A 15,887-nucleotide genomic window follows, 5' to 3' on the forward strand; every position below is an offset into this window, starting at 1 on the left:
TTTCCCTATACACAAGAACCCATATTTCATCAGAGCCTCCCCATTACTTTAGAGTCCCCAAATCACACAGGCCTGCCATAAAATAGTCCCCCAATCACAGTCCCCTCTTCACATCAGGATCCCCCTTCATCATGTCAAAGTTGCCTCTATACACAAGTCCCCCCATCACATCAGAGTGTCCCCATCACATCAGAGCACCCTCATCACATAGGACACCCCATCAAAGATCACACGGTTCCCTCTTCACATCAGAGCCCTACCTTTTGGCTACAGCAGCAGGGCAGAGGATGGAAGGTGAAGGGTTCCTGGAGGAGGACTTCTGTCTTCTCCTGAATGCTAGGAGCAGCCCTGCATGCCCCCACCCTGGATCAGCACCATGTGTTGCCATGGTGCAACCAAGTCAGACACCATAACAATGGATGATGCTGTGTGTCCTGGCCCTAGGGCATCATTGGTTGCTATGGTGCACTACAACAACTCATGGCGCTAATCTGGCGCAAACTGGGTCCAATACTTGTAGACCCTGGGGGAATCTGGAGGGCAACCTGGTTGGGAAACACTGGGTTAGGCAACGATTGTGGTGGAGCAGGCTACAGGTTCACTAAGGACTACCAACAGCAGGTACAGGGGCATGCTACCTAAAAAGCTGGCAGGGTAAGTCACTTAGGTCCCTGTTCAAGAAACAGTTTGGGTCCCTTTTCATGTGCAATGTGCCCATGTTGTCTTGCCCTGGTACCATTGGGCCAAAGTCTGTCTTCATCAGGACCTAAGAGGATATCTGAAATACAGCTAGAACTAAAGTTTACTGCCCATTTGTTGTTACTTGCCACATCTTACCATTTATGCCCTATCGGTGGTATCAAACCATCAGCATTAATGGACCCAATCCCATGCCATACCAATTAAACTTCCCAGTTAGTGTCATTCTCACAATGATAATCACCAGCAGAAAGGAAGGTTTTCTACCATCCTGGCCCCTTGGTACCCATGCCCTTCCCATGGACCCCTCCTTCTTTCTTGGCCCCTCTGCAGCTGCACAGGCAGCATGTCCACCCCTTCAATCCGCTTCTCAATTCCAAAAGCACGGATGCATTATGAATGACAACGCAGGCCACAGAGCCTCGATATTGCATAATGTTTTCCATTGTTTTGCTATCTTCCCTTCAATTAAATATTGTGACAAAAGAAATGCAGATTTTTCTGTTAGATTCCTGAAAAAATTGGCACAACACTGAACATTGGCTAATGTTTTCCATTGTTTTGTTATTTTTGCTACAATTTCACTAACAAAAAAAAAAAAACTGTCAGAATCTAAAAAAAAAAACAAAAAAAAACAAAAACGCCAAAATAAAACATTTTTTGCATACATGTTTTTTTGTTATCAAAATGACATTGACACTAGGATTTTTCCACTAGATTTATACTGACATTATAAGATGTTGGATTCAAATAAATGATATTGTATAACAGGATAAGAAATGACATCAACGCAAGTTCCAGCATCCACAGCACTCCCGGAAGATCTGTACGACGGGTGAGTTGATGAAAGGGTTAACCTTTCACCATGCGTAGTTTTCACCTTCAGTAATCTGCAGGAAGAGACCCGCGTACAGCCTCCCCGATGAACAGGTTGGTGTTAGACTATTTAAAGATGGCTTCTCTCTGGATGGAGATGCTGGAAGCAGGGTTGCCATGGTGATGCCAGCAATACTTTCAATCCCTTTTTTGGTATAGACAGGCAATGTTGTAATTGAGATTGATTCCAGACAGTAAACAAATGTGACTTTATAGGCGGATTATTTCTGATTGCTATTTGTTCACTTAATAAAAAAAAAAAAATGTAATCTTTAGGTTGCCGTGCCAGGAATGGCGATACGAATAATAACTTATCGCGCCAACGTTCAATACAAAAGAGGGGGCGAAAGTCCCGAATGCCATTGTCCCACAATTTGTCACCCATAGGCTAATCCTGTGAAGGTTTCACCCGCATGGATAAAAACACAGAAAATAAAAGGATGCAGACAAAAGAAAGCAGGATAGTGAAGAGTGTGCCATAGATAAGAGCCACTGTCGGTGAGCTCGGACACATTGTGCTGCCTGCAAATGGTATGTTTAGGCAGGGAATATTTTCCACATCTCCTATCTCCCCCCAGCACTGACATGCCAGGGCTAAATGCAACACAAGTGTCAGCAGACTGCATTTCAACAAATGCAATCCAGCTGCTGCCTCCCCTGGCACAAAGAGCAGGGATCCTGGGCACTGGGGGGGGGGGCATGATTACAGGATCCTGGCAACTGGAGTGGGGGGCATAATTACAGGATCCTGGCCACTGGGGGGGGCGCATGATTACAGGATTCTGGGCACTGGGGGGGGCATGATTATAAGATCCTGGGCACTGGGGGGGGGGCATGATTACAAGATCCTGGGCACTGGGGGGGGCGCATGATTACAAGATCCTGGGCACTGGGGGGGGCGCATGATTACAAGATCCTGGGCACTGGAGGGGGGGGGTAAGATTTCATGACCCTGGGCACTTGGGGGGGCATGATTATACGATAATGCGCGCAGGGGAGGCATGATTACAGGATCCTGGGCACAGTTGTGGGGACATAATTACAGGATCCTGGGCACTGGGGGGCATGATTACAGGATCCTGGGCATGGGAGGGCATGATTACAGGATCCTGGGCACTGGGGGGGGCATGATTACAGGATCCTAGGCACTGGGGGGGGGGCATGATTACAGGATCCTAGGCACTGGGGGGGCATGATTACAGGATCCTAGGCACTGGGGGGGGGGCATGATTACAGGATCCTAGGCACTGGGGGGCATGATTACAGGATCCTGGGTACTGGGGGGGGGCATGATTACAGGATCCTGGGTACTGGGGGGGGCATGATTACAGGATCCTGGGTACTGGGGAGGGGAGGCCATGATAACAGGATCCTGGGCACTGGGGGGAGGCATGATTCCAGGACTACAATGCTGGGGGGCATGATTCCATGACTACAATGCTGGGGGGCATGATTCTATGACTACAATACTGGGCACTGGGTGGGGGGAGATTCCAGGACTACAGTGCCCATCGATCACTACTACAGCATGGAGGATGAAGGGGGGGGGGTCAGGATGACAGCTTTAACCCTTCAATGGTCAGAGTGTGAGAGCCAGGCCCTGATGACAGCTACAGCACACACTGAGCCATTAACCCTCAGCATGCCATAGAGAAGCCTACTTGCACCAAGACCATCAGACTGAAAGGGTTAAGCTTGGATTGGGGAGGGGGGTTGATTCCAGAGACTACAGTGCCCATTGATCCCTACTACTGCATGGATGGGGGATCTGGATGACAGGCTTAACCCTTCACTGGTCAAAAAGGCCCAGCTGACAGCTCCAGCACACATCCAGCTATTAACCCTCTGCATGCCAGGGAGGAGCCTATGAGCACCTTGCACCCCGGGACTGTCAGGGTTAATATTGGATGGGGGGGGGCTCAGGATGAGGGATGCATCTGGTTAGATAATGGGCTAGCATCATCACCCCCCTCCATTCTCTTCTTCTCCAGGATGCAATGGAGGGGCCCCTGTGCAGCCGATCAGAGGGCACACACGGGGCTGGGCATGCATACTCCATGCTCCTTACCTTCAGACAGCTCCAGTTCCAGCTCGGCCAGCCTGGCTCTCACCTCCAGGGGAAGGGACACGGTGTCCAGGCTGCGATCCGCCATTGCCCAGCGCTGGATGTTGGGGGGGGGGGGTGCAAAATGCAAGCGCAGCGCTCAGTCTCCCCCCAGCTCTGCCTTTGTCAAGGTCTCCTCAGCCAGGCATGGGGGGTGATTATTGATTGCACTGATTTCTTCCTATCCTCCTCCTGTGATCAGCGATCGATGCGCACCGATCGCTACGTCCAGCCCGGTGCAGCCCTCTGCTGTCAGTGTCTCAGCGGGGTGTGCGGTACATCAGGCCGGATCACAAAGCAGACGGGCAGCCCACCCTGGCAGGTCTGCAGATCATTCTGCTCGCTGTGCTGCTCTCTTCTCCAGCGGGGAGGGAGGGAGGGGCCGCTCTCATCCACACACTGACACCTTAAAGACGCAGAGCCCCGGCACTGCACTCCCCGCTCCTCCTGCACCACTCCTGCAGCTGGCTGCACTCTCTGCCCCCTCCTGGGCACTCTCACTGCATGCTTTGCTGCATCATTTCCCAGCCTCGCCATATGTGCCGCTTGCCATTGGTGCGGGTCCCACGTGGATACCGCCGTCACGTGACCCACATTTGACATCACCCAGTGTGAACAAGTGGAAATGTCAGATTTCATCTCCTTCATACTGTCAGTGACCCCCCCAGACCTTCCACCTGGTGGTGTTTGTATCCCGCAGGAAATGTCTGGATGGTTGTGAATTCTGACAATGATGGACCCTTGTTTATTACATGTCCTATTATCCAAGCGGTGACCGAGAAAGATGGCCGTACGTTGACCACCATATGCAACCAGTGACCGAGAAAGATGGCCGTACGTTGATCACCATATGCAACCAGTGACCGAGAAAGATGGCCGTACGTTGATCGCCATATGCAACCAGTGACCGAGAAAGATGACTGTACACACCAACCGCCATATCCAGCTGATGATGAGAAAGATGGCCGTATATCGACCGCCATATCCAACCAGTGACCGAGAAAGATGACCATACACACCAACCACCATATCCAACTGATGGCCGTACATCGACCTCCATATCCAACCAGTGACCGAGAAAGATGACCATACACACCAACCACCATATCCAACTGATGGCCGTACATCGACCCCCATATCCAACCAGTGACCGAGAAAGATGGCCGTACATTGACTGCCATATCCAACCAGTTCCCAAGAAAGATGGCTGCACATCGACCACCATATCCAACCAGTGACCAAGAAAGATGGTTGTACACTGACCAGCATATCCAACCAGTGACCGAGAAAGATGGCTGTACACACCGACTGCCATATCCAACCAGTGACCGAGAAAGATGGCTGTATACACCGACTGCCATATCCAACCATTGACCGAGAAAGATGGCTGTACACACCGACTGCCATATCCAACCAGTGACCGAGAAAGATGGCCAAACACACCGACCTCCATATCCAACCAGTGACCGAGAAAGATGGCCATACACACCGACCGCCATATCCACAGAGACCAAGAAAGATGGCCAAACACACCGACCTCCATATCCAACCAGTGACCGAGAAAGATGGCCGTACGTTGATCGCCATATGCAACCAGTGACCGAGAAAGATGACTGTACACACCAACCGCCATATGCAACCAGTGACCGAGAAAGATGGCCGTACGTTGATCACCATATGCAACCAGTGACCGAGAAAGATGGCCGTACGTTGACCGCCATATGCAACCAGTGACTGAGAAAGATGGCCGTAGGTTGATCACCATATGCAACCAGTGACCGAGAAAGATGGCCGTACGTTGATCGCCATATGCAACCAGTGACCGAGAAAGATGGCCGTACGTTGATCGCCATATGCAACCAGTGACCGAGAAAGATGACTGTACACACCAACCGCCATATCCAGCTGATGATGAGAAAGATGGCCGTATATCGAACGCCATATCCAACCAGTGACCGAGAAAGATGACCATACACACCAACCACCATATCCAACTGATGGCCGTACATCGACCCCCATATCCAACCAGTGACCGAGAAAGATGGCCGTACATTGACTGCCATATCCCACCAGTTCCCAAGAAAGATGGCCGTACATCGACCACCATATCCAACCAGTGACCAAGAAAGATGGTTGTACACTGACCAGCATATCCAACCAGTGACCGAGAAAGATGGCTGTACACACCGACTGCCATATCCAACCAGTGACCGAGAAAGATGGCTGTACACACCGACTGCCATATCCAACCATTGACCGAGAAAGATGGCTGTACACATCGACTGCCATATCCAACCAGTGACCGAGAAAGATGGCCAAAGACACCGACCTCCATATCCAACCAGTGACCGAGAAAGATGGCCATACACACCGACCGCCATATCCACAGAGACCAAGAAAGATGGCCAAACACACTGACCTCCATATCCAACCAGTGACCGGGAAAGATGACCAAACCCACCGACCACCATACACAACCAGTACATGAGAAAGATGGCTGTACACACCGACCTCCATATCCAACCAGTAACCAAGAAAGATGGCCAAACACACCAACCTCCATATCAAACCAGTGACTGAGAAAGATGTCCAAACACACCGACTGCCAAATCCAATCAGTGACCGAGAAAGATGGCTGTACATACCTACCGCCATATGCAACCAGTGACTGAGCAAGATGGTCGTATATACCTACCGCCATATCCAAACAGTGACATGGAAAGATGGCTGTACACCAACCACCATATCCAACCGGTAACTGAGAAAGATGGCTGTGCATGCCAACTGCCAGATCCAACCAGTGACCAAGAAAGATGTCCATACATACCTACCGCCATATCCAACCAGTGACTGAGAAAGATGGACAAACACACCGACTGCCATATCCAACCAGTGACCGAGAAAGATGGCTGTACACAGCTATTGCCATATCCAACCAGTGTCCAAAAAAGATGGCTGTACATACCCACTGCCATACCCAACCAGTGACTGAGAAAGATGGACCCACACCTACCGCCATATCCAACCAGTGACCAAAAATGATGGCCGTACATACCTACTGCCATATCCAACCAGTGCATGAGAAGCTGGCCAAACACACTAACCACCATATCCAACCTGTGACAGACAGTAAAGATGGCTGTACACATTGACTGCCATACCCAAACCGTTACTGAGAAAGATGGCCGTACACACTGACCACCATATCCAAGCAGTGACCAAGAAAGTTGGCCATACACATCAACTGCGATATCTAACCAGAGACCGAGAGACTAAAGATGGTCATACACACCGACTGCCATATCCAACCAGTGACCGAGAAAGATGGCCGTACACCTTCCACCATATCCAACCACTACCAAGAAAGATGGCCATACATACCTACCGCCATATCCAACAATTGACCGTGAGACTAAAGATGGCCGTACATACCTACCGCCATATCCAGCCAGTGACCGAGAGAGTAAAGATGGCCGCACCGCCAATTGATACCTCTCTTTTGGAAGTCGACTCCCCCGCCTTTTCCTCTGTGGTTCTCCGTACTTAATGATACCATGCGTATGGAGGAAATGCTGGCATGTGCCAATGATACCTATGACAAATATAAGTTATTGTGGTCAGTCTGGCTCCATTTCTCCTCCTCTTCGTTTCTTCAAGATTTGTGTTCCCCTGTCGCGCCTTAATGGAGTTATGCCCTGCTCCCCCAAGTCTCTTTCATTTGGGCATGTTCCTCAGTGAAGCCCTGCGGTCCGTGTTGGAGTGCGACCGTTGAGATCACCCTGTTGAGATTCTGATAGATGGTCACCTTATCTACATTTGCTGCCATGTCTGTCTCCCAACCCTCCTTCTTTGCTTTCCTCTCTTTCTTCATTATCTTTATATCTAGTGTCTCCCTCTACCCTTTCTACTTCCCCCCCTTTTTTTTCTCTTTATTATCTCCCTTTCTCTTTGTCTGGGTGAATTCTTTTTTTTTTTTTTTCTTTTTGTATTATTTCGGTATTGTTGAATATGTCATGTCTGGGGATGCCCCCTTTATAGCTCTGTATGGATTCACCTTCCTTCATCCCCATAGATTATACTATCTATGCTGTTGTTCTTTTTTTTTTGCCCATTCCATTGTTGATATTCTTATTATTTTCTTGCTATGTATTGTTTACTTTGATATAAAATTCAATAAAGACAAATTTGCCTTTAAAGATGGCCGCACACACCGACCGCCATAGCCAACCAGTGACCAAGAGAATAAAGATGGCCATACACAGGCCACCTTATCCAACCAGTGACTGAGAGACTAAAGGTAGCCGTACACATCAACTGCTATATCCAACCAGTGACTGAGACACTAAAGATGGTTGTACACACCTGCCACAATATTCAACCAGTGACACTTTTGTTTTGACAATGTGCCCCCAGTATGTGACACTGCAATTGTCTGGCTCACTTCACCTTCTACCTTGGTAGCACATGGACTTTGAAGAATATCTACCTCTGCAGTCTTAAAGGAGAAGTTTGGGGTATTTAAAAATCACATACATCTATACTCACCTCTATGCTGCAGCATCGGTCTAATGCTACAGCTGTTCCCTGCCAGCTCTACGCCTGAGAACTGAGTGATCACAGACATGATTGCTGATTGCTCAATTCTCAGTCTGCTGTCAGCCACCGCTCTCTGCTCTACCCCTCCAGCTCTCACTGCAGAGCCAAGCTGGAGAGGGGGTGGGCACAGCTGGTTTCGGCTACCAGTGCTGAGAGCCATAGTCAGTTGTCAGGCAGCTGAGTGTATCCCGTTAATACAGTTGGGATCCTTAGAGAGCCTGGAGAGGCTCTGTGACATCAACTGACAGTGGGCTATATTCCACTATAAACTAACCCTGGGTCACAGGAGAGTAAATTCACTTCTTTGACCCAGAAGAGATGTATGACCAAAACGTTTTGGCCATACTTCTCTTTTAATGTGACCTTTTGAAGGTGGTATCCTGCCTCCCACCCCTGTTCATTTTGTGTGCTAATGTTTTAAACTCAATAATATCTATTCCTAAAAAGACCCATTCCCTTTAATTTTGTATGTAATCTAGCAGGGCCTTGTACTAAATTAGTTGTTAGTAGATCTAAAAGATACTATACAATCAGAGTTGTGTAGCGCCACTCCTTTAGGAGCCATTTGGTAGTTTTTGGATCCCTGTTCTGTTCCTCAACCCCAAGAACAACCTCGGCCCCTCTGGCACACCTGGTGAGATAAAATCACTGAAAACACAAGTGCAAAGGATGCCAAAAGACATAATAGAACTTGCAAGATAATACTTTACTAGAGATTATTAGATCAACAAGATGACAAAATGTAAACCATGGATATTCCCCAAGTTGCAGCGTTGAGCATTAAGCACAGTTATTGTGATATGCACTGAAATGGCAATAACAGTGAACCTGACTGCAGAGCCAACAGACCTCAAGTAGGCCTATGAGTAAGAGGGGGAAGAAAAAACTCTTGGTCGGTCAGCTCCCTCTAAACCCTGATACCACAGGCAAAATAACAATGCAATATGTGAAATCTGGGTAAGAGTTCCCCCTTAAAATAATACTTCAGCAATAATAAAAAACAGGGACAATTCTGTAGATTGAATCCTTTGAAGGGATAAATCCTAGAGGCGGATGTATCCTTGGTCTTCAGCTAGCTTGTGGTGGGGCCCAGAGATGGATGAGCTAGTGAATGGTATGCCCCAACAGAAGCCTTTAAGTAGGTATAGAGGTGGATAACAGTGTCTGCATGCAGTGTCTATACTGTGTTAGGGAGGATTGTTGGGTTTGCACCCGCTCACCAGACCCCTGGGAGATGTCACAACCGAAATTCGCAGCTCCTGGCAGAGTAGAATGGTACCAGAGTGCCTCCTGACAAATGATCATACCGTGGGTAGTGATGTCTGCAAGGTGCCCAGCAGTGGCAAACTCGATTTCCAAATGATACCGCGGTTCCTGGAGCGCTGAGGGTTGCCCCATGTTGCTGGGTGATGCTGGACTGCCGAGCAGGGTTTACTTGTTGAACGGTGGAACTGCGGCCTGGTCCTCCAGGGGAAAAAGACACGTTCCCCTCTGTCAGCCTCCCAATCCCTACACCAAGAGTGCCAGCATGGCTACTGCAGGGAAATATATCTTTCTCTCCAGAATGCCTTTTGGTTTCCTTAGTTCTAGTATTTTTAGTCTGGATAATGCTGAAGAATACAATGTAACTAGGCTGTGTGACTACAAGTCCCAAGATCCTCTGCTTCCAGACACACTTCCAGGTCTGCTAGCAGGAAATGATGTGTTTACTCTGCACTGAACACTAGAGGGGAAGAAAGGGAATCTCAGTCTGTGCAACAAATGTCCCTGATTTGCACAATGACCCAGCCTGAACCTGGCTACATCCTCCCCCCACTTGTAACATTTTGTCTCCAAAGGAACCATAACATTTTCAAACCGAGAGTGTTTGGAAGCTAATAAGATTACCACTTAAAGCGGAACTCTATCCAAAAGGGGAAGTTCTGCTTCAAGGCTGCATCCCCCACTTCCCATTAAAGATTGGCACCTTTGGGGAGCGGGGGACCAAATTTGACAGCAGTTTCCCCTGCAATCACCTAGGCCAGTGGTGGGCAACCTTTTTTTTCAACTGAGCCAAATCTCGCCAAAACCACGATTGAAATTTATTTTGAGAGCCACATTTTTAAAACTGAAAATACATCCCCCATATAGTAATTCATCCCCCATAGTAATTCATCTCCCATAGTAATTCATCCCCCATATAGTAATTCATCCCCCATAGTAATTCATCCCCCATATAGTAATTCATCTCCCATAGTAATTCATCCCCCATATAGTAATTCATCCCCCATATAGTAATTCATCCCCCATAGTAATTAATCCCCCATATAGTAATTCTTCCCCCATAGTAATTCATCCCCCATATAGTAATTCATCCCCCATAGTAATTAATCCCCCATATAGTAATTCATCCCCCATATAGTAATTCATCCCCCATAGTAATTCATCCCCCATATAGTAATTCATCCCCCATAGTAATTCATCCCCCATAGTAATTCATCCCCCCTATAGTAATTCATCCCCCCTATAGTAATTCATCCCCCCTATAGTAATTCATCCCCCATATAGTAATTAATCCCCCATATAGTAATTCATCCCCCATATAGTAATTCATCCCCATAGTAATTCATCCCCCATATAGTAATTAATCCCCCATAGTAATTCATCCCCCATAGTAATTCATCCCCCCCTATAGTAATTCATCCCCCCTATAGTAATTCATTCCCCATATTGTGTCAATTCACTTACCTTTGCTCCGCGCGTTCCTCTCGCCGTGTTCCCGCGCCGTTCCGGTCTTCAGGGCGGACTGTGAGAGGAGAGGAGTTCGTCACGCCCCGCCTACATCCTGACAGCCAATGTTTGCCACGCTCCGCGGGATTAAAAGGTCCGCCGGGCCGTAGTTTGCCCATTGCTGGGCTAGCTGCAGAGTCCTGACTTTTGGGGTGGCCGCCCGAGAGGAGGGAGGGGAGCGGGCGCCCGGCACACAGAAGAGCCGCATTAAAATGTGTAAAGAGCCGCATGTGGCTCTCGAGCCGCGTCTTGCCGACCACTGACCTAGGCGATCAGAAGCAGAAGTTGTCACCCCCCCCTCCGTAGTCTTTTGGGACACATGATAGGTCCCAGAAGACTACGGGACCATTCACAAAGCGCAGCGCTACTCGTGCATGTGCAGTGGGTACTCGGCTATGAAGCTGCAAGCTGTCACAGCTCGGTGCCCACACTGAAGATACCGGCGCCGGGGATATAGCATGGCCGGTGAAACCAGCCAGTGCGAGGACACCACAGGATTGAGGGACAGGTGAGTGTCTGTTTTTTAAAAGTCAGCAGCTACAGTTTTTGTAGATGCTGACTTTTATTTTTTTAAATTTCTCCTGGACCTCCACTTTAATGTACACATACACTATATTGCCAAAAGTATTGGGACTCCCCTTTGCCATTGAATACCAGAATTGGAAGGTCCGCCACTGACGCCTTGTGCTTTTCAAAGATGAGAGCAGGTTCACCCTGAGCACGTGACAGATGTGAAAGGGTCTGGAGAAGCGGCGGAGAACATTATGCTGCATGTAACATCGTTCAGCATGACCGTTTGGTGGTGGGTCAGTGATGGCCTGGGTAGGCATATCCATGGAGGGAGCACAGACCTCTACAGACTAGACAATGGCACCCTAACTGCCATCAGGTATTGGGATGAAATTCTTGGACCCATTGTCAGACCCTACGCTGGTGCAGTGGGTCCTGGGTTCCTCCTGGTGCACGACAATGCCTGGCCTCATGTGGCGAGAGTACTGTATGCAGGCAGTTCCTGGAGGATGAAGGAATTGATACCATTGAATGGCCCCCACACTGAGGACAGTAACATGGGGGGGGGGCTGAGGACAGTAATGTGGGGGCTGAGGATAGTAACATGGGGAGGGCTAAGTAAGTACAGTAACGTGCTGGGGGGAGTCTGTGGACAGTAATGTGGGGGGATGATGTAAAAAGGGGCAGAGTACCCTTCAGTGAAGGGGCGGAGGACAGTATTGTTGGGGGGTGGAAGTGTGAAAACACTACTGTGAAAGGGGTGGAGGGGGATGATGATAAGGGGGAGCTGAGGACCCTCATCAAGAAGGGATCTTGCTGTGAACGAGGAGGGGACTGTGATTTGCAGTGGGGATTGAGGATACTGATGTAAGAACAGGTTCAGATATGTGCATTTGGTGCACACATCGTGGGTAGGTCGGCCCATTCATTTTAGTGGGCAGCTCTACCTGCAAGAAACACTAAGAACTCCCCGACTCTTTTTTTTTGTTTTCAAAGTCGCACTGCAGCAACACATGGTTTGGTGCACACGAAAATGCACCACAGGGGTCTACATGAGATTCGGACCTTTGATGCATGAAAATTTTACTGCCCGGACCTCGGTGAATTTTAATTCAATACCCCTGGTCTAAAGAGTTGTCGAATGCTAAGTCAACTGGCAGTCAAGCTTCCCTCCCAAACATCAGCCTGTACAGTAAATAGCCTGTGACATAATTTTCTGTGCTATTGTAGGCATGTACGATGGCTGCATTGTGCCTGCAATGTTGCTTCTTTTCTGAGGTAAGGGTTCCAAGTATATCTAGGAGGGTGTCATTATGTCTTTCTGGCTGGGGATCCCCTTGAGGGTGGTAGGGGGTTGTTTTTGTCTTCTGGATGCCTAACAGGTCTAAGAGTCTCTTAATGAGTGTACTCTTAAAGTCTCATCCTTGGTCAGGGTGAATACATTGAGACAGACCAGAATTTTTGCCACCGTAGATGCTTGCTGGTCTTTGGTTAGGAATGCCTGGGCATACCAGGTGAAGTGGTTGGTTATAGCCAGGACATTTCCCTGTCCATTCGAGTCAGGTTCTAGGCACAGAAAATCAATGCACACCAATTCCATTGGTCCTTGACTTTGGAGATGGCCCATTGGGGCAGCTCTGCTGGGTAAAGTCTTCCTCTGTATGCACCGCTTGCAACAGCGATAGTATTTCTCGACTTCGGCCTGCATGCAAGGCCAATAAATGGTCTCTCACTAGTCTGAATGTCCTTTGAGGCCTAAAGTGACCATGGTTGTCATGTAGGGTAGTCAGCACAGTCTTTCTATGCTTTCCTGGCAAGAATAATTGCCACTTATCTTCAGGATCATCCAAGGGACCCATTCGGTAGACCACACCATTGCGTAGCTGCAGCTGATCCCATTCTTTGTGTACTAGTCATGCTTCCTTTGGAGAACTTGTCTGCAGTAAATCTGCACATTCTAGGGCCTTCAATGTTAGGCTACAGAAGGGGCCCTCCATCTGGGCCTTTCTTAAGTCTTTGTTTGAAAGCTTAGGTAGGCCTTCATCCCTGACTTGGGACAGGTCATGGTAGTATTTGGGAACACCTGCCACTAAGACTTTGATGGCTTCAGCTCCAGTTGTTCCTCTGGCCCAATATTTGGCTCCTTGACACAAGGCTTCTATCCCTTCTGGAGTCAGTTGAGTCCACTCTTCATAGGAAGCCCCTGAGTCATAGGGTCTACTTGATAAGGCATCCCTGTTCCCAACTCCTGGACGGTACTTTAAGCTAAAACGGAACCCTGATAGGGTGGCCAACCACCTATGTCTGATGGCAACCAGCTTGGCTGTGGTAAGGATATATGTGAGTGGGTTGTTGTCAGTTTTGACAATAAAGTCTGCACCATACAAGTAGTCTTTCAGTTTGTCCACCACTGCCCACTTCAGAGACAAGAACTCCAACTTATGGTTAGGATAGTTCTGGACAGCAAAGGACTCGGCTGCTCTCAATTGAGCTTGACTGAGGCTCGTAGAAACACCACCTCTCCAGGTTGCAGTATCTTCTTACTTCTTTCTAATCGCCATATCTTCCCCACTCCGTCAGTTGGGGCTTTCTGTTCTTGAACTAGGTGCTAATGCACTTGTTCTAGCATAGGGAGTATGCCCTTGGTTGAGGTGTCAGACTCCAAGATAAGAGGAGTGAGTAGCCTCCTGGCGAGGTCAGTGTTGGTTCCTATTATCAGGGAACTCCTGTTGGCTCCTGGTGGGGGAGGACATACAATGGCTAGTGTCAAATGTCTCTGTCCAGCTACAGAGGGGTCAAAAGTCAACTTGACCGCTAATTTACCTTCATATGGGAAATTCTTTGTTCCAAGACACCGTATTTCTAATTCCTCCAATTTCTACAGGGGCAAGTGTTTGAGGTACCTGTCATAAAAGTCTTAGTATAGCAGGGTCACTTGTGCCCCGGTGTCTAGAATGGCCTTTGTATAGATGCCTTCCACTTAGATTGGGGCGATGGGAGAAGGTCCCACTAGTTTGTCAGGGAATTTTTCAGGGGTAGGGTGGTTAGTCTGTCCTGTTGTCTGTATTTGTGCCCCTTTCTTGATGCTCTTCCTGGCTTGACTCTGCCTCAGTTGGGCCCCGGAGGGCTGGTGTGCACTGACTTTCCAAGGCCGGATACCCAAGGATGATAAGAGCAGGTTGTCTGGTCGCTCAGAAACAGCAGTGGGGGCCCTCTGTAAGGGTTTGGGCTTCCACTGTGGCTCCTTCATGTCTTTGACTTTGGAGCTACTGTAACTGTTGTAGATGGGCACTAAGTTTGCTCCTTCGCTGGGGCCCTCTGAGGTTTCTCACTGGTTTCAAGTGCTGACTTTCATGCTTTGGTGGACTTGTGCAGTGGCATCGGTAGTGGGCCACTTCTCGGCAGTTGAAACAGACCCCTTAATTCACTGGCTTCTCTGTAGGGATAACTGTAGGATTTGAAGATTTATTTGGTTCTGGAGCCTCACAGTGTGGCTATTTTGCTGATAGTATTTTCATCATCTCCATCATTTGAGACATCTGTGACTTCATAGTGAATATCTCCACATGGGGCTCTGCCACACCCACTGACCCAACGTGAGCTAGAGATGCTGAAGCTCACCTGGCTGCAGCTTTCCTGCCCTCAAACATGGCCTCCCTCATTACCTTAATGAGCTCAGGATACTTTAGAGACATGATATCGGTTAAAGTCTTCAGCTGAATCCAAATGGGATCAGAGCATAGAGCACCTTCAGAATCTGCTTTATTCTGGCTTGATCTATGTCTGAAGGTTCAATTCCTTTCTTCAATACAATTTTATTCAGCATTTTATTTAATCATCTAATATACTGGGACAAACATTCACCCTGGCGTTGGAACCAGGGGCGGACTGAAAACTCATGGGGCCCCCGGGCAATAGGGGATCATGGGGCCCCTGTGTCCTTGCCCAAACTCAAAAAAGCCTATGAAAAAGGTACCAGGGGCATCTCATGGGGCTCCCTACTGACCCTGGGCCCTCGGGCAGTGCCAGAGTTTCCAAATGGTCAGTCCGCCCCTGGTTGGAACGCATGTTCAAATTGATAAATCAAGTCTGCAGCCTTCTCTGTTCATCCGAACCCTTCCTGTATCATAGCACGATAATCATAGGCTGTGCAGGCCGCTTGACTGAATTTGAGATTCCTGATAGCTTCCACAGCAACTCCTCTCAAACTCTCACTGATACAATGTTTCTTTTGGGCATCTGGTATATCCCACTCTTCCAGGGCCTGCATGGCTTGCTCCATGCAGCTTTCATATTCTTCCTCTCCAGTGGGCACTGGCTGTTGCCGTGAGAA

General features: G+C 48.6%; 1 protein-coding gene across 6 annotated transcripts in view; it reads right to left on the reverse strand.

The window, feature by feature from the left end:
* The window catches only part of DIP2C (DIP2 acetate--CoA ligase C (putative)), a 627,226-nt gene extending 623,035 nt beyond the window's left edge, over window positions 1-4,191 (reverse strand). For 3 of the 6 annotated variants that reach the window (XM_089668740.1, XM_089668739.1, XM_089668738.1), the window contains exon 1: window positions 3,644-4,190. In XM_089668740.1, coding sequence (XP_089524866.1) covers window positions 3,644-3,728 — 85 coding nt within the window. In that variant the 5' untranslated portion in view covers window positions 3,729-4,190. Of the gene's footprint in view, window positions 1-3,643 lie in introns of all 6 variants that reach the window. The other 3 variants (XM_089668742.1, XM_089668741.1, XM_089668744.1) reach the window with 2 other exon arrangements.
* Between the last annotated feature and the right edge of the window lie 11,696 nt (window positions 4,192-15,887).

The sequence above is a fragment of the Staurois parvus genome, unplaced genomic scaffold, assembly GCF_062004578.1.
Source record: "Staurois parvus isolate SC_StPar_1 unplaced genomic scaffold, SC_StPar_1.0 ptg000061l, whole genome shotgun sequence".
NCBI lineage: Eukaryota > Metazoa > Chordata > Amphibia > Anura > Ranidae > Staurois > Staurois parvus.